Source organism: Erithacus rubecula (genome assembly GCF_903797595.1).
Source record: "Erithacus rubecula genome assembly, chromosome: 3".
Classification (NCBI taxonomy): Eukaryota; Metazoa; Chordata; class Aves; order Passeriformes; family Muscicapidae; genus Erithacus; species Erithacus rubecula.
This window is the reverse complement of record NC_136689.1, coordinates 147911375-147933924: the sequence shown is the minus strand read 5'-3', so window position 1 is coordinate 147933924 and position 22550 is coordinate 147911375. Positions and strand designations below refer to the sequence as shown.

Below are 22550 nucleotides of genomic sequence, written 5' to 3'. Positions count from 1 at the left end.
AGGAGGATGGACGGAGGCTGGGAAGGATGGAAGGGAGGCGGCGGCGCTCTCTGCGACGCGGCCGAGCCCTCCCATCACATGACGGCGCCGGCTGATGAGGCGATTCCGCCCGCCCCGGTGCCCGGCGCTCCCGCCCGCCTGCCTGTGGCGCCGGGAGAGCGGCGTGGGGCCGGCGCCGGGACAGCCGCGCTCTCGAGCTGTGGGGACCAGGTGAGCAGCGGCCGCTGGCCCGGGTGGCTGTCCCCGCCGGCCCCGGCCCCTCCGCGGCCGAGGGCAGCGCTCCCGGCCGGGGCGCGGAGCGGCGGCGGGACAGGTGCGGGCCGTGTCCCTCCGTGCGGGGTGCCCGGCCCTGCCCTGCCCGGCCCTGCCCGGCCCTGCCCGGCCCTGCCCTGCCCCGGGAGGCGGCGAGAGGGCCTGCGAGCGCTCCTGGGGCGCGGAGCTTCCTGCTCGGCGGGCCCTGCTCCCCTCGGCCGTACGGGGAAGGTCGGTGTCCCTGCGGCAGCCTGGTGCTGGACACTCACCCTGACACCTGTACAGCTACTGTCAGAAGCAAATAATGCTTTTTTGTTACCTCTGCTTCATAGTCTGAGATACTGAAGCACAGAAAGTCATAGAAGCTTATCATAAAAGTTCAGGTCAATTCCTCAAATACTGAAAATGGAGAACAGAATAGAAACTAGGTTTCTCGGTTCTTTATTCTGTCTGGGCCATGTGGTCACTTGTTGAAAGAAAAAACATGCCCTCGATAATCTCCCTTTCAGCTCGGTGTTTGCTGGTTGTGTTTCCAGAAGTGAGGGGGCTGGGGGTTGTTAATGATGCACCCATTGGAGACCTTCCTGGCAGAAAAGAGTGTGTTACAAACACTGCAGTGAAACCAATTCCAGCAAGGAATGTGCCCCTCCTTTGGAAGGTAGAATGGACAGCTCCAAGCTGAAGTAGAAGAATTCACTTAGGAAGTTCAAGAGTGAAACCTTGCCTTGGGATCTGTAGGAGACCTGAGGAACTGCCTCAAAACAGCCAGCTGGGAATTGGTGGGGGAACAGGGCCTGAAAGCCCTGAAGTGGCAGAGCATAGAAGATAAAAGAAAAGCAACCTGTGTGTCAAACATGCTCCACTGCCTGGGGTTTAGAAGCTGCTGAGACAATACTGGATCCCGGGGTGGTGACCACCTACTCTTCTCTCTCCATTTTCTTTCTCTCATGTTCTTACACGTTCTACTCAAAATATGTTGTAAGCGGGACTGAGAAATACCAGTGACTTCTTGTGTCTGGAGAAGTTAAAGTTTAAAGCTGAGTTAAATTTGCCTTATTTTGTCCGGATGTTTTAAAATTTGTCATGTACTATATTCTACTTGAACATTCTAAAGTTTGCAAGTTTGTTACTGAGTCTCCTGATGATTCAGTTGTTTTTTCCTTGCACTGCCCAGGGTATATCCCACTGTACCTTCCCCTGAACCTGTCAAGAAGGCTGGGGCATTACAGAATTGTAACCACTTTCAAAGAAAAATAATCTTTTATTAAAAAACAAAAAAATGAAAACTCATTTGAAAAAATTGCTTTCCAGAAGACAGATTGAGATTAACCTACCACTGCAATGTATAGGATTTAATGTCATAACCAGTAACTCTGTTCCTGAGTAGTTTGCTCATGAGAATGAAGGAGCCTTTGTAACTTTTCACTGTTGTATTTTGTTTGGGTTTTTTTTTTTTTTCAGATTCCTGCTTTCACAGTGTGTATCTTAGAAATTTCCAAAAGAACAGCAGGCTCCCTCAATGAGATTTACCAAGTTCAAGAGGGGAATTAGGCTCTCTTTGTTAACTTTGATACACAAAATGAGCTCAGAAAGATGAAGCTGCTGACATGATTTTATGTGACTATTAAATAGTGTACATTTGGAGGTTCTATATAGTCTTACTAAGATTCCAAACAAGTACCTTAAAAAAAAGTGAAATAATATACTAGCTGAAGGAATTTGTTATTAAATCTTCAAGAGCATCCTTTTTCTTTACTTTCAGAGAGTTTTATAAGGAACTTTTCCCTTGTCTTCTGCTGTCAGTTTGACAGCCTCTAAAGATCTCTAGCGATAGCAGTCACAGTCTTCTGTCAGGGAGAGCTGACATAACAAGAGCTGTAGTTGAAGCCTGCTGCATCTGTGGAGAGATGCACCTTTAGAAGGGGACAGAGAGGAAGACAAATTTGCATGTAATTAACTTCAATTTGTGGTGAGGTTGAACTGTTAAAATGTTGCTGGAAGTACATCACCTAAAGATGGTGTACTGAAAGATAGTATTGACTAGCCAAGCACATTTTATAGATGGAAAAAAGGGAAAATGATAGGAAATAAACATTAGGAGACAGCAGGTATTCAGGTCTCATAGTCTGTGTGGTACTTGTGAGGAATGTGGCAATGTTGTTCAGGTTGGGGGGGGTACAAAATGTTGTTCTGGAGTCTCAGGGAAAGCAGTAGACAGAGACAACTTTAGGTATACAAATGCTTGGGAAAAGCATTGTACTTTCTAAAATGTTTTCCAGATTGCTGTTGGATTATAGCTTGTTAAAGGCTGTTATTGATAGAAAAACTCTTCCCCTTCTGGTATATTCTTGGTTTGTGGATTCTGCTCTGTATCTCCCCCAGTGGCATCTCATACCAGTTATTCTTTACGTGGACTAATGCAGTATTTCTGTCTAAGAGTTCTGCTTTTCTGTGTCTATTTTTCTATTCTTTTGGTGTATCTACAGCTGAAACAGAATTTTTCTAATCTGCAACTTGAAGTATAAAATTCTGCACACCATGTTCATGTTTCTCACAGTAGCTGCATGATGTCTGAGTGGGTTATGGCAAAGCATGAAGAAGAAAGAGCAGAAATTGAGGATTTTTGAGAGAAAACCAATGGATATGAGTGTGGATAGGCACAGCATAAGCAAAAGCGCCTCGAAGGTTCTACTAACAACAGAGCAGCTAATCTCCACCAGGATGGAGGCTGTGGGTGTGTGTTGAAAAGCCAGAGGGCAGTAAGGAAGACAAGCAGTGGTACCTGTGTGACTATTTTGTGGTAATGGAACATGGGTACCAAAAGTTTGTAGCACCTTTGGCAGAAGTAGGCAGCATTTTTAGGTGGGCTTTTATTTGAAACTGATGCTAGATGTTTTACTCTTAAGTACATTCTTAGTAGAGTTTGTTAAATTATTTTTTCCAAGGGCCAACTGCTGGTGAAACTAAATTGAATGTGGGAAATATTTCTTCCTAGCCTAATTGATCATATGCATAGATAACCCAGACTAGTTTTCGGGCATGTGTGCTTGTTTGGATCTTCTTTTGGATCTGAAATAGAGCAGTAGTTTTCAAGCAGACATAATTGTGGAGTTTAAACTTCTCTGTGGTGTAGAGGTAGATATGAGCAGAGGAAAACTGCCAGTTGCTTTTAGTGGTGTAGTTTATCTTAATACTGAATAGGAGATGAATTGAAAACCTGTGATGAATTGCACTTCACTGAAATTACTGACATCTTGGGAGCTAACTTTTCATCCCTGCTCCCTAATGCTTCTGTGGTTTTGTTGACACTACTTTATGTTTAGCTATCTACTAGAACTTATGTTTTCTCTCCTAAATTCTTTGTGTGCAAACTGCTTTTAATATGTTCTCCCTGTTATTTCTAGAGTAACAATTTCAAGATGTCGGGTGGTCCAAGAATCTCATTCGAGGCAATTGATTCTGCTCTTTCTTCTTTGAAAAACTGCCAGTCCTTCATCAACTCTGGAATGGATGTTGCTACTCATGTTGCCCTTGACCTTGTGGAAAGTTTCAGTAAGTATATTTTCTCTTGTATTGTGTCCTGAATCTGACAGATGAGTCCCAGACCTATGTATTTTGACTTAGTTACTGTTAATATCAATCTTTATTATGGCTCTTCTGGCTTAGCCAGTGTGTTTTCATTATAATAATTTCACTTAAATGAAAGATTTCATTTAAATGATAAATTCAGTGAAAATGTAAATACCTGGAAAAAATTGTCTCGGCTTTTGTGACACCCAAGACTAATTGTGTTCCAATGATTGTTATCCTACAGCTTTGTAGAAACTTTAACATTGTTGAATGAGATGGAGGAGGCTTCTTAAATGGGTGAATAAAATGAGCTTTCATTCTCATACTTCTTATTTGTGTGTTTTTTATTTGACTTTCAGGGTAAAATATATTGAAATAATGCTAAAGATTTTGAATATGAAGGTTGAGACACCTGCTTGGGGATGCAGTTTTTTAAAATGCTATCTCTCCTGAAAATCAGGTCTTTTTTAGGGTGCTTCAGTTCAGACATTTGCTAAGTGGGGTACTTTAAATCTCTAAAAATTTATCTAATTAATCTCTTGTAATTGCTATTTCACAATAAAAGGAGCACTGCAAAGCTACTTTTCAAAGACAAACATTAGCTGACCCATTTCCTTATCTTAGATCTGTCTTAATGTTGTCACTAGGGAAAAATAAGAACTTTAAAGCTCCAAACCCCTGATAGTTTTAATAAAGAGTGGAGAGTGGAGAACAAGAATCTTCTGAAAGAAAAGCTCTGCTGTTCATAATAAATCTTTCACTCAACTAAGCCAAGGATTATGTACAATCAAGATTAATATTTTTGTTGTTGTCTAGTGTGATAGTTCTCTCTCTTTTGACCTTTTTATCCATACTGCTGTCAGAGACAATTGACATGTCATTTCTATCAGGAAGAGGAGATGGAAAGCTTTTCTGAAGAGTCACCTGGGGATTCCCTTTGATGTAAAACTTGTGTAATCAGTTCCATTTCCCCTTTGCTTTAGCAGTCACCTTCTCTCCTTCTTTGTCATAAACAATGAATGGAAATACATTGAATGTATTGAATTCTTTCATCCCCAAGATCACAGAAATTAATTATTTATATAAAAACTGAAAGTTTTTATTGATTTCACTTTTCAGTAGGGGCCTCTGTTGCTTTCCTATTGGAAAGGCAACTTAAACTCATCTGTGCAGCTCTGCAACTGCAAGTCTGCACCTTGTACTCCTAGGAAATGTCTCTACCTCATTTACCTGCTCCTGACACATTAATCTTTAATTAAAAGCTTGAAATTATTTTGTTCATTTAACTCAGTGACCAAAAGGACCATTTTTAGCATTCTGTCCTGAGGGTAGGAGATTATCCTGATGAAATACCTGGTTACAGTTAAGTTACATTGTGTGACTGGAAAACAGCTCCTACCTAGACCATAAAACATTTTATTCTAGTAGAGGCAACTTTCCTGTTGAATCATGGCTATAGAATTATCAAGCATGATCTATTGCCATAATCCATCCCACTGCACTACAGAGAAGGTATTCCAGATTTGTAGGTCATACTTCTTTTGTCTGGTGTTCCCAAATAACATTTTTACCTACAACAGTTGTCTTCTTCACTCTTACACCTTTCCTTGCAGATATATTTACATGGAATGAACAAATAGTGAAGGTCATTACTTTTGTAAAGTTTGGTTTTCATTCCCCTGACTACTCTGCTTGGACTTCAAGTTCTTGTGCTCCTTATAGAATGCCATCACGAAAAATACTGGGTTTTTGTGGCACGACATGCTTTGGTAAACTCTCAGTGTTTTAGAATTAGCATCATCTGATCTGCCGGACTTGATTGTTCAGCTCTTACCTCCAGCTCACATGTGGCAATTTCTGTTTCTAGAGCTGTTACTCATCTATCCTGCTTTGCCTTCATGTTCTGAGGTAAAATACTAATTTAATTTTGAGACAGAGTTAGATAACATGTTTCTGTGTTCTTCTTCCTGTCTTATTTGCTGTTTGCTTTAATTTCCTTTGCAAAATTTGTCTGTTCAGATTCTGACAGGTTTCATTACCAGGCTTTGTGGAAGGAAGGGATTCTGTTGCAACTGTTACTTTGAGTTTAAAGGCACTTTTTTCTGCGGGTATATTTTGTTCCTTTAGTCTTTCATAATAGGCAGTGCTGTTTTATGTGAATAGTAATGAAATTTTTCATAGCAAGTACATGAGAAAAATGACATTTACTTCTTAAGATAACTGAAAAGACAGCAAAATTAGTTCAGCGAGTGATTTTTCCTCTCTTAATTCCTTTTATCCACAAACAGGATATCCACAGAATCCTGAAAACATTTACTGTTAAATGTATTTAAATGTTTATTTTGTTCCACTCCTCTATATATTTATTAAAAGAAATTTTAATATATTAAATAATATATTAAAATAACTTGTGTTCAATATTTGGGTTAGACATCGTTCATTTAGGAACTTATGCAATCTTCACAAAAATAAGGCTGTTTATTATTAATAAGGCTATTGTTAATAATAGCTGTGTGCAGAATAATTTTAATGTATCTGATCATGAAGAACTCTTATTTTTTAAGGGGTTTTGTTGATGTCCATGAAGTTAAATTGTTGATTAATATCTCCCTGTCAATTGAGAACCTGCTGACTTTTAGTGTTGAACATTGGTGTTACAAGCATGTGCTGGCAAAGAGACAGAATTTTAAAAGATCCTGGAAGGGATTAAGAATCCGTATCAGAGGTGAAAATTCATTTCAGCAAACTGACTGTGAGAGGGAAACAGCCAATTTAAAAGCTCATTTTATTTAATGAGTGAAAAAGAAAGATAAACCTGTTTTCTTCTCAGTCTTTCTGCTGATTATGTTTTAGATACTGACATAGTCTAATGGTTGTATTTTTCTCTTTTTTAAAGAACCCTTTTGTTGTATAGAAGCATTTTGAAAAGCCAGTGTATAAATAAATGATGTGAGCAAAAAACCTGACTGTGCACACGTGGTTTCATTATGTCCTGCCTATGCTCAAAATACTCTTGGACATTCTGTGGCCCAGCCTAGTAAAATACTGAAGGAAAAGGCACACTGATATTCCTGAGTGGTTCACCAACCTTCCAAGGTTCTGATTATTTTAAGGCTAAAGCACATGTTTTATCTTTTGCTGGATTGGAGACCTAATAGATTTGAGAATTTGAAGATTACACTGTTCAATATAACAAAAGTACAGTTGTCTCAGTTCTACTATGATTTGCATCTTTCTAAATCTTGCCTCGTTATGTTTTTGAGCTCTAGTAGTGTGATTGCAGAAAGAAAATTCATTAAGTCACTTGTCACAAGTACTTGTTTGACAACATCTCTCAGTTGTAATGCTCTGAGTATTGAACTCTCAGCCGTGTGTTGACACCTCTGCACACAGAGGAGCAACTGTTTGCACTGCTAATTTAACTTCATTGCTGAACTGTCTTTGCTTACCTGTTTGGAGTAGCTCTATAGAGTTATAAAGCACTGATGGACATCCATGTCAAATATTTGAAAGATAAGTTTTATTCTCTGTTTTTAGAATTAATGAAACCTGAAATTCCATGTTGACTGATGTGCTGATTATGGTAAGAATATGCTGGCCCAGGACAAATCTGGCATATCCGTGATAGACACCCATTCCCAGTTTTGCTCAAAATTTTTGGATGTAAGTTTGGTCAGCTTGCTGAGGGTGGCAGTTTCAGGTGACTCTTCCACAGAACTTTCTCAAGAATATGGGATTGTAAAGTATGGAGAGCTGTGGGAATTGGAATGAAGAAGTCTAACTCATGGTCCTCTCCAGGCTTCCAGTCCAGCAGCTGCTCTTTAGACAGGGTGTTACTTTTGTCTGGGCTGGAGTCCAAGCTGGGAGGATTTTCCAGTACAAATGGGAAATAATAGGGAGGTCTGGAAACTATGCCAACTACAGACAAGATAAGAATTTCTTAGCATAAAACTTTTGAAGAGCATTTTGAAGAATGAACAGTTAGGGTTTTGTCTAATTAGCTGAATGGGTTTTCTAGAAGGCAAGGTGCTTCCTTGATGTCTGGTACATTCTTCCAACCATGTGTCACTTGCCCAGTGTGAAGTGTAGAGGCCATGAAGTGTGGAATAACTTTTTTGGAAGCAGTTACTGCAGATGAATTCTGATCTTAGTTGAGGAAATAAAAGAGCTACCTTTTCTTCAAAAACTTGCTGAAAATGTCACGATCAGCTGCCCATGGCTGTTTGCCATCTGTATTGCAGTGATCTTCCTGTAGCACAATCAGGATCTTCTTGAGAATTCCTACTGTTTCCTTACCATCCTTTGAAGAGCTTTTCTGCTCAGCACTGTGTACAGAACAGGCCCAGGAGTCTTAAAAATGTTAGTGATACCATTCTTTGGCATGTTCCCCAGATTAAGTTAGAGCTCAGTCTTTTGTCTGCTCATTGCATGACCTGCTCCTTCTGCCAGCAGAGTTTACCTCAGTTCTGTCTGCTTACCCCATTTGTCTGTTCCCCTTGTCCCAGGGCTGCCTCTGCACTTTTCTTCATGTGTGCTGCACTGCATCTCATATGAGCTTGTCCTCCTTTTCTGACTGCTTTCTCATTTCCAGCTGAATGAGAGCCACTTGTGTCATCATGCCTGTTCACTAGTTAAACAGTAGTAATGTAGGATATTCTTTCCATATGGATTTAACCCTGGGAGATTACCCACATTACTTTGACTTATCTAGCTGCTCACTTAGAATGGTTTTTAACAAGAACAGCTCTGGACATTGCTGAGGGTTGTTGACATGGGAAGAAGTGTAAAGCATGCAGCTGTGGTGGTTAGCCTTGTTTTATGCTGTTATTGTCAGCCTTTTGATAGACAGTTGGATGAGTTTATATGGAATATCCACTATTCTTTGCAGTGACTTTCTAAACCCATTGCAGCAGCCTAAAACAGTCAGACTTGAACATTCTAAGTTTGTTCATCCCTGAGATAGGGGCCCTTTTCATATAAATTTTGCTGTCATTGACCTAAAACTTGTACTTGGAATGGTATAAACTCCAGTATGAAAATGGACTCTGTAGCTGTGATTGAATATCAAATGATTTTGTTTATTTGTTTTCTTTGTTCTTTTTTTTCCTAGCTTACTTTCCTTGGAAATACAAATGCAGGATTCCTGCAGTATCATACCGTAACATGAATCTTGACATTGACAAAGTTCTTGTTTCTGAAACGACTACAATGTAATTGTTTTGGAACTCAGAAATCAACCTGCTGACACCTGTGCTTCTAAAATGTTTATGATCTCTTATTTTCCATGGTGTTAGAGATCATGGTGCTTCATAAAAATGATCCAAACATGAGGTAGTTGTCCTGAGAACAGGCTGTAGCACAGAGGCTGGAATGACTTGCTTGAGTAAGAGGTGTGAGCATGAAGATTCTCTGACTGAGGGAATAAACAGAATAAACTTTGCCTTGCTGCCCTGCTCTTGTCCAGGCAAGATAAGCCTTGTCAAGGTGTCTTCTTGCACATCCTGCCTTCTATCACATACAAACGGTGGTTTGCTCTCATCTCCACATTGCAGTGGCCTCATAATGGTCAGAGGTGTGGTCTGTGTTGCAGGGATTGTTCATGAGAAATCAGACCTTGGTTTTCACAATTAGGTCCATGTACCTCTGAAGATGCTCGTGAGAAGAAAGTAGCAAACAGATTTATATGCACTGTAGTAATACAGGTTTTTTGTTACTGGAGAACCTAAGTGTAGATATTCTTTCTCTGGTTCTTTTTTGTTAGAGAATGTAAATGTAGAATCTCAAAGTCCATTCTGGAGATAAAGGACGTTTTACTGTCACTTGCTATACAGAAATGTTTTCTAGTTGTGAGAAGGTACTGTAGAAAATGAAGAGAGGCAAATGATGCATAAAGTTTATCTTTCTGTGTTAGACTCTGCTAGATGCTCCCTGTGAAGCTGTAAGAATTCCCTCATGATACCACACTGTTCACAAAGGAAGTTTTATTCTAACCCCAGGTTTTTCTCTGCCAGAAGCTGTTTGTGCCCTGTTCTGTTTCGTTGCTACACCAATGTCTGTGGTGCTAATTGGTGACATGCACAAACTCAATGTAGGGACTAAAATTACATCTTTCTTGGGGAAGTTCTTTTCCTGTTGTCTGAAGTAAGCTTGTATTTTGTGGTATGTGAAATAAAATGTTCCAGATTTCTTTTCTCAAAAATACTAATTCTGCTTTCCTTCAAATCCTTCACTTAAAATTAATCATTTTAGGAAAGATGTGCTTTTAATCTTAACTTACACATATGTTGTGCTGTTCTTCTTGTATTGTTTTACAGATATTTAACCTTTCAACTAACAATGACAAAGATATGTTTTCTTGAAGTGTGTAAGATCATGGTGCTACACTTGAAGTATTTATGCTTCAAGTAATTTTACTCTTGAAAGAAAGACTGGTTGAGTTCTTGCAAAATACTTTACTGAAAACAAAGTTACATTTTTTTTTCACTATGTTCTATGGTCAATATAAAATTTTGAGAAGAGAGAGTTGGATTAATTGTTTTTTCCTAGCTCTCTTTACTTAAAATATTTATATCCAGCGCTGATGAGCCCATTGCTGGAACACACTGGTCCATTCTGGAAGCTGTTCTTCAGAGGAGTGGTCCAAAAAAGGAGAATTTGGAAACGTGCCTTGTTTCAAAATCTGGAAAAAATATGACTTGTAATGAAAATGTTTTGTTCTTTTATATTTATCCAAAACCACTCTGACTGTAGTCTGTAATCTTACAAAGTGGGAAGAAACAAATATGTAGTGTTGTTACTATTTCCTGGCTGTAATTTTGACTGCAAGAAGAGCACAGTGCAGTGAGGGGAAAGCAGCTATATTAAGTTGTAATAAGCTATATTAAGCAGCTGTATTATTGTCTTAAGCAGCATGCTTTTGTTCTGATAGCTCTTTTTCAGTTTGGGTGCTCGTTAAACTTCAGCAGTTGGAAGGACAGAGAAATCCTTTAGGTGGCAGCAGAGGCTTTCCTTTTTGCTTCACTTGCTGTGGCACTCTGGAACTCACTCCTGGAATGGATCTGGAGGTGTTGGTGCCTTATCACTGTATTCTTGCATTTAGTGACAATAAAATATAAATTGAGAATTAAGATGAACAGAAGGAAAGTTTGTATTACCAGATCAATGCAGATCATTGCATTTTATACATTTATTCTTGCATGAAGCTGCTATGTTGTGATTGGTCTAGAGAGTATCATTCAGAGTGAAATGCAGGCTTGATTTAAAGCTTAGCTGTCTGAATAACTGTCCTTAGGGTGTTCTTGTGAAAATGTACTGACTTTGTGCACCTGAGCAAAAGGTCAGAGCTGTGTAGGTGTTTTGTCAGAACATTTTCAAGTACTCAGATGAAAACCCCACAGTTTATTTCACAGATTTTGGTAGGTGGTATTTACATAGTATCTGATGTCAAATACGTGCATATGTATGTGTGAATATTTATTCTATTTTCTTATGTATTTTTCTAAGGCAGTGGGCAGTTTAATCCCCCAGAGGTCATTGTGAGTCAGAGAGATTTGTAGTCACCTGGTGGGTTACCTCATGTACCCATAGTTACTGTAAATTTCTCTGTCCTAGACCTCATAAAATCTCAGTAGTCTTCAAAATAGATCATAAGTGGGATTTAAATGCTGTACAGACCTTTTTGGAGACCCTCTATGCACTAGTGATGTTAACCTTGAGAGAATGAGTGAGCTTATGGCTGTGAGTTACAGGCTTGAAATTGCTGGGTGAGGCTCTTTGGCCTCTGCTATGCATGAGATCAGAACAGAATGATGCTGATGGTCTGTTCCAGCTTAGAAATACTATGAAGTACTGCAGAGGTCTTGTGTGGGCTTTTTAGCACAAAGATAAATCAACCTTTTTGAACAAAAGCCAAAGAGGAATATTTTATCTGAGTAATTTACTGTATGAAAATATTCTCTGTAGTATATAAATCTGTCATTTTCTTATCACCATATTACTGCTACAGAAATGTGGCAATAAGAAAATACTACTAACTCCTGCTTAAATGTAGAAGCATAGAGTATATATAGAAAGCAGTGTGGGCTTTGAAGAATCCACTCTGAAGGTTTTAATTTTTATCAATTTAAGTAGATTGGAATTTAGCTTTCAGTGATCTAATTGTGTGCATAACAAATTAGGGAAGGAGGAGGAACCCAGAAAAGTAGAAAAAAAACCTGGGGTTGGCAGCAGTCAGAAAGATTAAGAATATAAAACGATTGTATTTCTTATCTTGATTCTTTCCACTAGGAAAAGATTTATCTGGGTAAAAAGTAAGCATTGTGCTGACATGTTCTCAGTGTTTGGTCAGAACATGAAAGAAGCCCTTACATAGATGTGATCATTCTGAAACTTCATCCAGATCCCTACAAATAGACACAGGACACTTTTCAATTTTTTTTCCTTTCTTTTCCTGTGTCTTTGTTCATCTCTTCAAGAATTCAAGAACCTGTTACTAGTTTTTACCTTGTTTTTATTGATACTCAAGTTACTTTTTTTTGTAAGTGAACATAGAATTAATTACTAGAGGTTTTTAATACTTCCAGTTAAAAAAAAAAATCCCTCTGACTCAAATCCAGGTTTTATGACATGTTTTATGAAATTTACACCAATGTTATATAGCATACCTATGCTCCAAAGAACAAAGACTGTAATATAGACTGATTAAATTCCAAGAACTTAAAGGGGAATGTTTGCTTTTTCAGTTAAAATTGGGTGTAAGACTTTTGTGCTCCTTACTGACACTGAAACCTATGGAAAATTAGGAAATTTAGGAAAATACTGTCCTTTGGAGAATAGGCAGGGATTGGTGGTCTGAATTGGAGCTTTAAAATACTTTAAATTATAATTTTCATAGATTATTTTGTTTCCCTTCTCATTTTGTTTACTATTTTCTCTGAAGAAGAACAGGGAACACATAATACTTTTACATGAATGAGATTAAATAACTGAGGTCCTCTTGAGTCTAATTTCTCTGAGTCCTCAAGGCTGGGACTAACTGTGCTTTCCAACTGGCATCACACTGTGGCCTTGAGGAAGTTACTGGAGTTCTCAAAACATTGCCTTCTATAAAAAAGGTGTCAGGAATGTTTTGTGAGGATGTATGAATATCTCAAACTCCTGTGTAGATATTTATTTCTAGTTTTGCTTATGTCATTTGTTACAAGAGTCTAAAAATAATATTAATTGTCTCTAGTGGTGGTAGGTGATTGGAAAAGGAGGAGATAGGTGGCCAGGAAAATTATGTGTACAGGGAAAATAAAAGGCAGCAGAAGACAGCAGACCAGCAAAGATATCAAAGATATCATCCTTGCCTTTTGGTGAGTTGACAAATTGGAATTATCACAACTGTAGGTGTGATCCCACAATTGCAGGTGTTATGAAATGGTTTGAACCATTAAAATACACACAGGGCACTAAGTGAAAATCTGCACTTAGATGAAATTTATTAATGGACTCACAACCATGTCTACTGGAGGGTAGTCTGGTGTTTATTAATGGGATAATACTATGTGAAGAGAGAAATTTTTGCACTGTTTCAAAAAATGTTCTACTAGAACTGCTTACAGTAAGAAAATTTACAGTGAAACACTCAGTTCAGCAAGAGGTCAACTGAGGAATCCATCCTATCTCAGAATAAATTGTTCAGCCTTGTGTTTTCTTTTGTGTTTCAGTTTTCAGGCACTGGATCTTACATTTCTATCTGATAATCAAAGAACCCAGTATGTTCAGAAATCTTCAGGTTGGTAGTGGTAGATCATGAACAAGTCACCTTTAGTATCTTTAACTTCACAAGTTGAGCTGCTTTAGTCAGTCATGGTCTAAGTCCCACTTTCCAGGCATGAGTAGTTTGTGTTGCTCTTTCTTTGGAATACTGAGAGAGCTTATTGAAGGACAATGCAAGGATTTAGTCTCATGCTTGTTTAGAGTCCTTGCCTGAATTATATGATATGTGCCATTAAAGAGAGGGATGCATCTGCTGAATTGTCAGCATACAGTTAGCCCCTTTTTAAAAAAACTGAAAATCAGAACAATCCGTCTTAGGCATTGAACAAGGGTCTGACATTACTGGTGGGCATCATACAGCACAACCTTTTGTGAAGGACACGGAGTAACCAAGTAACTGCTGCCACTCACACTGCCCAGCCACCTTCAGGCACTGTTTATGTTAGGTTAGTTTCCAAACTGTGCACTTCACAGCAGTTGCTACTAATGTCTGAGGAGCTTATGGCCTTTTTGTAATTGTTGTGCAGTTTGGGTTTTTTTTCTTGCTAATGGACTTTTATGCCAATAAAAGAAAACCGACAGCTATGAGTCTGTGAGTCTGTTAGAGCTGCTATTACATAAAAGGATGGGAGAACGTGACTCCCAAAGACTGAGATCACTGGGGAGATAGCACTTGCCCATAGAGAAAGAATCAAAAAGTTGGCTAGCAAGTGCTCAGGAAAAAAATGTGGGAATGGGGGAACTGGATGAGAAGGAATAGAAGGGGAGAGGAGTAAGTGGTCAAGGACAAGGAATGGAGGACAAGGAAAAGCAAGAAATAAGAAAGTCCCAGCAACAGGATTAAGCAGGACAGTATGCTGATCAGTGTCTAGATAATAAAAGATAATTGAATGCCTTCCTAATGGTGTTTCCATGTAAGCAACCTCTGTAGTTGCCACATAGGTGTTAGCTTTTACAAAGGGGAAGAGTATTCTGACAAATAAATGGGAGGAGGACTCGTCCATGTGGATGAAAATGAGATCAATGTGGTCATTCCAGACAGTTCCATGCTAGTGCTGTTCATCATGTGTGTGTGTGAAACTTTTGCCGTCTTGACATTATCAACAGATACTAAAGAGTGCTCTGAAATATGCATGTGCAGTAGCACTAAATAGAAGGTGACAATCTCAAACTGCTCCCTAAATTACATATAATGAACTTTCCTATTAAAAAAGGCTTAACAAAAGGAGCCAGCTGTCTTAAGGAGAAGGTGGCAGATGAACAATTCAAAGAAGTGTTCACACATTAAGGAAGTAATTTTAACAGGCTTTCCCCAGACTGTAAGTGGGAATGGAATTATACATTGCATGTAAATGTCAAGTGACAATAATATCTTCTGAGTTAAATCAACCTTGCAACCTCTTTCCTATTTTTCTTCAGATGAATAAAGTTTAACTTGTGATTTCCTTACTAATCATCTTAGTAAGTAGTGGGTGAGTAGACATTTACGGCATGGGTAGATTAATGTGACATTTTCACAAGACTTCGTTTTTTGAAGTTTATTACTTGTGGGTGTGGATCTAATTCACAGCTGTTTTTGAGAGAATTAGGTATGCAATAACTCATTCAAATTCTATTTTTTCTTGGCATTTTTAGATTTTATCCATGCTTTGTTAGAGGTGTGTAGTCTGGTCTGACGTTTCAAGGTAATCGAGACTTCTCCATGGAATATACTTTAGTGTACAGACTTGGCTCAGTCACTTTTACAGAAAAACAGATTTTAAATTGAACAAAATTCAAAACCATGTCAGTATAAAGGAGAGAAAATTCTCTCAACTAGTGCATGTTAGCCACACAAATCTCAACCATAGTCCTATGGTTCTGAATTTAATTTATTTTGATAACACAATGACTGATAGGTATGTCATAGTTTACCAGTTCTGTTTAAGTTGAAATAGAGGCAACCTTTTACTTCTTATCTGGTTACAGAACATTTCCACATTCAGTTTTAATTTATATTCCTTTTTTATTTTTTTTTTTTAACTACCCTTTGAGAAGCCACAACGCTCCTCAAAGCTTCTTCTTTCCTACTATGGACAAAGATAACAGCATTATATAAAAAATATGCTGAGAGACCATCATCTGTGGTATACTGTAAGCCATCAAACAAATTCCTGTTTCCTCTCAAAATCCTAAATATTTGTGTGTGTATAAGAGACCTAGGCAATACTGACTTGCATTGCTTTTTTTTTTTTTGCACAGAGATATGCATTTTCCACATGATAAGAAAGTAGCAGCTCCTTGTCATAGGTCAAATTTTTTGTATGAATTTTGTGGGAAGTGAAATTTCAGCAATGGAAAGATTTAGCTGTGTTACTTACTAGCATTCAAGCAGCAGAATGAATGCCACATACCAGCAATTCGTGCCAAAAAGAGGAGATCTGCCAATTCACAGAAGGGGTTTTATGCAAAGGAAGCCTGCTAGAGGCAGAAAGAAGTGCTGGTTTTCATTACACTTAAAGTTTGTGTGCAGTCTTTGCCTTTGCCTTGTCTGTGTAAGAGGATTATGTGGGTTGTTGGGTTTTTTGTTTTCTTTTTTTGTGTTGGGGTTTTGGGGTTTTTTTTGGGTCATGTTGAGGAATTATGGGCTCTGAAAGCTCTTGCTTTAGTACTATGGCATGGTTAGCACTTTGAGTGCTGTATCAATATATGATTCATGCTGAATTGGATGCTTTGCATGGGGAACGTCACCTGACCTTTGCTTTCATGAGACTCTGGTTTTCTACATTCCTTTAGTTCAACCTTGATTGTGTTCTGTCTGTCAGTTCTCTTCAGCAGAAACTGGAAAATATCCAAAGCATGTAGAAGTATCTGCATTCTCAAAAATTAACTTTGGGGATGATACTCATATCAATTTTTACTAACCTTTACGTTTCTGAGAATCTTACATATCAGTTTCTGATTTTAAAACCCCAAACTTTCTATTGTCAGCTTTATATTACGAATCTGATTTGTCTTTTGTTTATTCATTTATGTGTGTGGACCAGTGTCAGCTCTGTTTTAAGAGACTTCACTGCTTTGTTCACAGTGGGACAAAATTTGGAGTTGCTGCCAGTCAGATTTGTCTCAAATGCTTCTTATAAAACCGGATTGTTTTCCCACCCAGATCTTGCTGCTCAGCTGCAGTACAGCCAATGCCCCAGCTGGTTAGCAAAAGAGCAGCCATGCTCTGTCTGGGGCTACAGATAACCTTTTCTAAATTCTGAAGTCAGGAATGCCAAGGGTTGTAGAAGCAGAAATACCAAAATTTAGACTGGGAGGCTGTGTGGGTTCAGAGAAAAAAAGTTTTTAAGCATCTAATCAAAATACTGGGCATTGAAAAACCAGACATATTTTGGCATTTTTCCTTCCCCATCTGTTTCATTTTGGGTTGGTAATGTTAACATTTAAGCGCTTGATGAGTGTTCGTTTGTGTCTGCATGAAGCTGATGCAGTTGGATGTGGAAGCTTAGCTTGGGTTCTATGGGTTTTTTGTGTATGTGAACTGAAATAAGACAGTGATGGATTGTCTTGGAGTGAGGGAATTACCTTGGTCTTACCTTCCTGTTTGCCACGTGTTCTGTTGCTTTCCCTTGCCCTAGGGCTCGTGTCCACCGTGTCCTGCTCGTGGGGCTTTGTGTGCGCTGCAAAGGGCAGCAGGTCACTGAGCTTTGGTGGCACTTTGGTGGGCACTCAGCTTTGCTTTGTGCAAAAACAAAACCTGTTTTTGTGCAAAGCAGCATGACTGGCTCGTGTGCAGTGAGGGGCTGAGGGTGTGACCTATGCAGGACACAGCCCTTGGTCACTTTGGGAGGCTCCTGTCCCCTGCTCTGTCCCAGGCCAGGCACCGTGTCCGGCCAGGACACTGCTGATGCACCGTGGGGCTCCTGCTCCTGTAGTGCCACAAGTCTATTAGATTTCAGCTCAGATGTAGCTGCACCAGACTCAGATACTACAGTAGCTTAAGTCCAGAACCAAGACAGCTACATTTACTGAAACATTACAGTGATTAAATAAGCTGTGATGAGAGCTCATGAGCTCTGAGCTAGGCTGCCCCCACTTCAGGACAGAGGTAATGTTTCTCAGAATTTTGAAGGTCTTGGGTGAAAAGGGCTTGTTTTCCTACCTACTGATATTTTTTTTTTTCTGAAAAGTCTTTCTAACCCATTTCCTGTTTCCCCTAAATAGAGGAAATTCTAAGTAATTACTACATTTACTTCAATGTACTCTTTGAATTAGCTTCTCTGAGATGAGAAGTATAATTGGTTCATTAACAGAAGCAAAGTTTTTCTTGTGAAAAACCTAATGGTATTATTTACTGCTGGCTCATAACAATCATGCCTTTTATTAGAGACAGACTTGCACTTCACGCTAAAATATTTGTTTTTCACCTGTCAGTGCAATTTAAAATATGAGAAGAATTGGGTTTTGGCAAGAGAAAGCATTAATACAGTTGACTTGTAAATAAAAACTGCATGGATTATCGCTGTAGAATTCATAATGTGCCAGTAGAGATCTTGAGTAATACAGAAGAAATTGTGCTTAAAAAAGATCTAACAAGTTACAAATGAACTTGTTGGAATAATTAAAAAAACAATTTGCTGATATTCATTTCCAGGGGAAATCATACATAAAGCAGCCTGAGTCTTGTAGAATGGTAAAGATTAATTAAAAGTCTTGAAATAAAATTCTTCATTTTAAATATCAGTTTTACAAAGTATTCTGAGAGATCAAAGGGTAGCAATTACAAGGCTTTAACTAATATTTTGCTGTTCCTTGTAAGGGAAAATATTTCAAGAAAATTTTTCTCAAATTCCAGTGTTACCTTATCAAGTTCTGGGAGGACAAATTGGGTAGAAGGAGGATAGCACTAAACCCCTTACTTTTAAATATTCCCAGCTCTGACATCTCTCATCTGAAGAAGGAAGGTCATCAGCAGCTCAGGGCACTGTACCAAGCTCTGTTGTGTGGTGCAGACATGTCCCTGCTTCCAGAGGCAAGAAACATTTTGTTTGTAATAGGAAAATTCTTTCCTGTTGAAAATAGTTGGAAATGTTCTTTTCAGCCTTTATTTCATCATGTGCTGATACACTGGGATGAGAGTGATATGTGAGTGCATGTGTGTGTTTTTGTAAGCATGAATTTTATATATATTTCCTATATATATATATAGGAATATATTCCTATATATATATCTATATAGGAATATAGATATATATATTCCTATATATATATATATATAGGAAAACATGGAGAAGGTTCTTTATGAGAGATTGGTCAGATTTCTTTGGTAAGATTATGTATGTCTTGTGCTTACTCTGGAAATACACAGATGGGGTTCCTTTACCTTTTTCTTGGCAAACAAGTTGATTTAGGAGTTCCCCCCACCATCTCCACCCAGCTACAGTTTGCAACTCCCTTAATTGTACTGGTACAACTGTTTTAATAGCTGCACTTCAGATTCTGTTGCTGGAATAACATAAGTTTGGGTTTGGAGGACAGATTGCTATTTTTAGTTTGAATTGTTTCATTAACCCAATTTCTAGTATGACCCTATAAAAGACTATATTATCCCGGCTGATGGGCAGCAGAGGAAGAACATAAGAGGAACAGCAGGGATGAGTGCCTGGAGAAATGACCTGTGAAACTCACTGTGTTGCCAAAAAAAAAATGTATGTGAACCTCAGCCTTGGATTTTTTCTTGTTGCTTGTCTGTCAACATAACTCATGTTTCTGTTCTTCTTGGGCTTGTGTTGTGCTAGTGTTGAGGAATGCTGATTTACTCATTTCCTGAAGAGAGAACTGTAATTCTGGATGGATATCACAGTAATGCCAGGAGACTGGTGTAGAATTTTGATAGTGCAGAGCTTGAGTCGTTTCTCAAAACTATTACATCTTGTAAGTGCTTTATCCTCCTTTCAGTGCTTCTGCTTACTCATTATATTGTCTTTGTTAACTTCAAATTGATCTTTCTGCAAAATGAAATGGTAAAATAAAGATTAACCTCACCATGACCTTGGAATTTAGTAAGGAGAAAAGAGATGCTGGTCAAGTGCTGGTCTCTCTTGCCTGAATGGCAGGAAATAGTCTGGGAATTGTGCAGGCCTTAGTGTTTAGTCAAGAAAAAGACCTTTTTTTTTTTTGTAAAATTGTATGCATACTACCTGTCTTCATGTCTTGGTGCTGCATGTGACATCAAGTAGAGAGCTTACAATAGCAAAAAAATATGTATATATCTATAAATCTATTTTTCTGTTTCATAGCAAAGTATGTTTACTTCTATGAGAGTTTAGTTTTTGTCTTTGTATTACTTGTGTGTCTCAGCCCAAATTAAACCATCTATATTTTTGTTGAATAATATTTTAGTTTGGATTTTATACAGCAAAGCACATGTTGGAGTGTTTTGCTACATCAAATTCTGAGTGAGAACTCTGTTTATTTCATTAGCTCAGTATAGTGTCAGCTGGTGTTCAGAGGTAATGCTGTTCTTTACATTGCAGTCTGTTTGGGTACTGTGGTTGATATACCTGGTCAGATAAACCCTTGCTACTGCTCTCATGTCTAAACTGGGATCATTACAGCTTTTTACCCTTCCCCTGGTGGTCTGGAGAAAAAATGGTACTGTAAGGAAGTTGCTTTCCAAAACACTGTTGGTCTTGTTCTGCTGGTGATGGAGTTTAAGAGAGTTTCAGATGAGGAAAAGTGTTGTGATTATTATAGAATAATACAGTTATTTTCAGAAGTCATTAGTGATGCCAAGTGCCTCAGTTTTCCTGTGCCCACGCTGAAATGACTGTTTTCAGAATGTGTGCAACACTGGAAATACTGGCCCCCTGAGATGTTTCAAACTGGGCACTCAGCAATTCACATGTTTCAAGGTGGGTGTTCAGACCATGCATGGTCTTTTTCTATTGAAATTCTGATTCTCTGCAATATCATGTACTTGGGTTTCTTTTCCAGGGGATTGGCAGGTGCCTCCAGGGCCTCTGACTGTTCGTATTTCAATCAATGGAAATGGTTTGTAATAAAAGACAAGGGTTTTTTCATCAGGCAGAGTTTGTAATCTAACAGACACTCTTGGCTCAATTGACTTTAAAAAAAAAAACGAAAAACACCTAAGCAGAGAGAAATGGATAATTGAAGATTTTTTTTCCCCATTATTTGCCAGATAAAGCAGTTGTTTAAATCCAGGCTGAAAAGCACCACCCTTTCATTTTGAAAATGCAACCTCAGAAGATTTTACTCAGGTATGGGAAAATGCTTGACCTAAATTCAGATGTTTCAGTTTAATTTGCAGTTTCTTAACAGAATCCCAATAGAAAATGACATGAAACTAAAAATCACTCACAAGTGGTAGTTCTGATGCCACCTGTGTTGTTGTTCTCTGCACTGGTCTTTCCCTTACAAGTACTGCTAGTCCTGCCTCACATGCTCCTCTCAATTTTGCTCCTCCTACTTAGATTTTTTGTTTGATAGAATACTGGAAACTCACATTCCATTTCCTTCTTTGCTTGAAAGGACTTAAACTTGCGCTCACTTTAGCCTTCTTCCAGAAAAATGGCTTAGAGATGAGGTTGTTGAATACTGAAGAATGTCATGGAAACCCAGAATGGCTGAGGTTGGATGGGATCTCTGGAGGTCATTGTGCCCAATCCCCTGCTCAAGCTGGCCCACCTCTAGCATAAGTTTCTCTTTCTGTCACTCATACAATTTCATTTTGTGAGATACACCTACCTTTCAGTGGTGTCTGGTATCTAGGTGAAAGTATTGGTCTCTAAAATCATGCTTGCTTGATCTCTAACTCTGTGTGTGTGAAAACTTTCTGTGCAAAAAGCATGGCTTTGTTAGGGGACAGTGAGGGAAATACAGCATCAAATACTAAAGTATCAAAGCCCAGTTAAAGGCATTTCCTGAGAAGCTGGAGTTTCATTATGACTAACTTTAGCAGTAAGTAGCTTCTGACTGTTACATGGAGGGAAATTTTGCAATTACTGCCCCACATTCCCCTTTACTCCACCAACTGCCATTCCCTGTATGGTTGCTGCTCCTCTTATCAGCAGTAATTTTTCTTCTCTTAAGAATTGCAGTGGTTAGTGCCCTATCCAGACAGCTCCATGAAGATGCTTTTGGCATTCTACTTTCAACCATTTATCTATATGAAGAAACCTGCATTCAGGAGATGAATTTGATTTTCTCCAGTTTTTTGCTGTTCCTTTGTATGGCTTCTCATATTAGTTTAGGATTTTCTGTATTAATCTTCTGTTTTTTCTGCAGCCTAAGAAGGGAAGTATGTTGCAGGTCAGGGAAATGAGAAATGAAAGAAATCTTTGATGAAAGTTTTTCTGAGGAGCTGTATCTGCAGGAGAAGAAGTGATGATGGACTCTCAATACTACAGAAGCAATCAGTCTCCTGCTTAAGTTTCTCTTGGTCTGTATAGTCTGAAGTGCTGTGACAGGCTTCACTCCTGTGTAGACAGAGGGGGAAATGAGGCAGTGCTCTCCTACATAGGTCTCTCACTGCTGAGCATCACTATTGTCTTCTCCAAGTGTGTTGCCAATCTGTTCTTAAAGAGTGTGGGTTGGTTGAGAGTTTTTTCAAGATCTACTGTCCAACTTGAATTATCAACAGTTTTGAGTAGACCAGAACTAGGGGCACAGGGGGTAGTCTTAGCACTGTTGGATCTGTAAATGAAAGACTTAGTAAAAATGACTGCAAAAATACTTAGATTTATCTTGAATTGAGAGTGTATTTTTTCCTCCAAAAGATGGAACTAAATCAGGGAGTCAGAGAGATTGTGTTCCTCTGCTATCAGCAGCAACTTGAAACCTGCTGGCAAAGTGTATGTTTTATCTCCTGCTGGGGCATATGAAGACAACTCTACTACCACTGTTGCTCATGGCTCAAGTGATGGGTTTGTGTTACGAGTGTTTTAAAAGTCTGAAATCTA

At 38.7% G+C, this 22550-nt stretch overlaps 1 protein-coding gene across 1 annotated transcript in view; it reads left to right on the top strand.

Moving 5' to 3' along the window:
* Positions 1–3: 3 nt before the first annotated feature.
* Positions 4–22550, top strand: part of NSMCE2 (NSE2 (MMS21) homolog, SMC5-SMC6 complex SUMO ligase) — a 125345-nt gene continuing 102798 nt past the window's right edge. Inside the window, exons 1-2 of the mRNA XM_079302982.1 lie at positions 4–210; positions 3657–3804. Coding sequence (XP_079159108.1) covers positions 7–210; positions 3657–3804 — 352 coding nt within the window. The 5' untranslated portion in view covers positions 4–6. The remainder of the gene's footprint in view (positions 211–3656; positions 3805–22550) is intronic.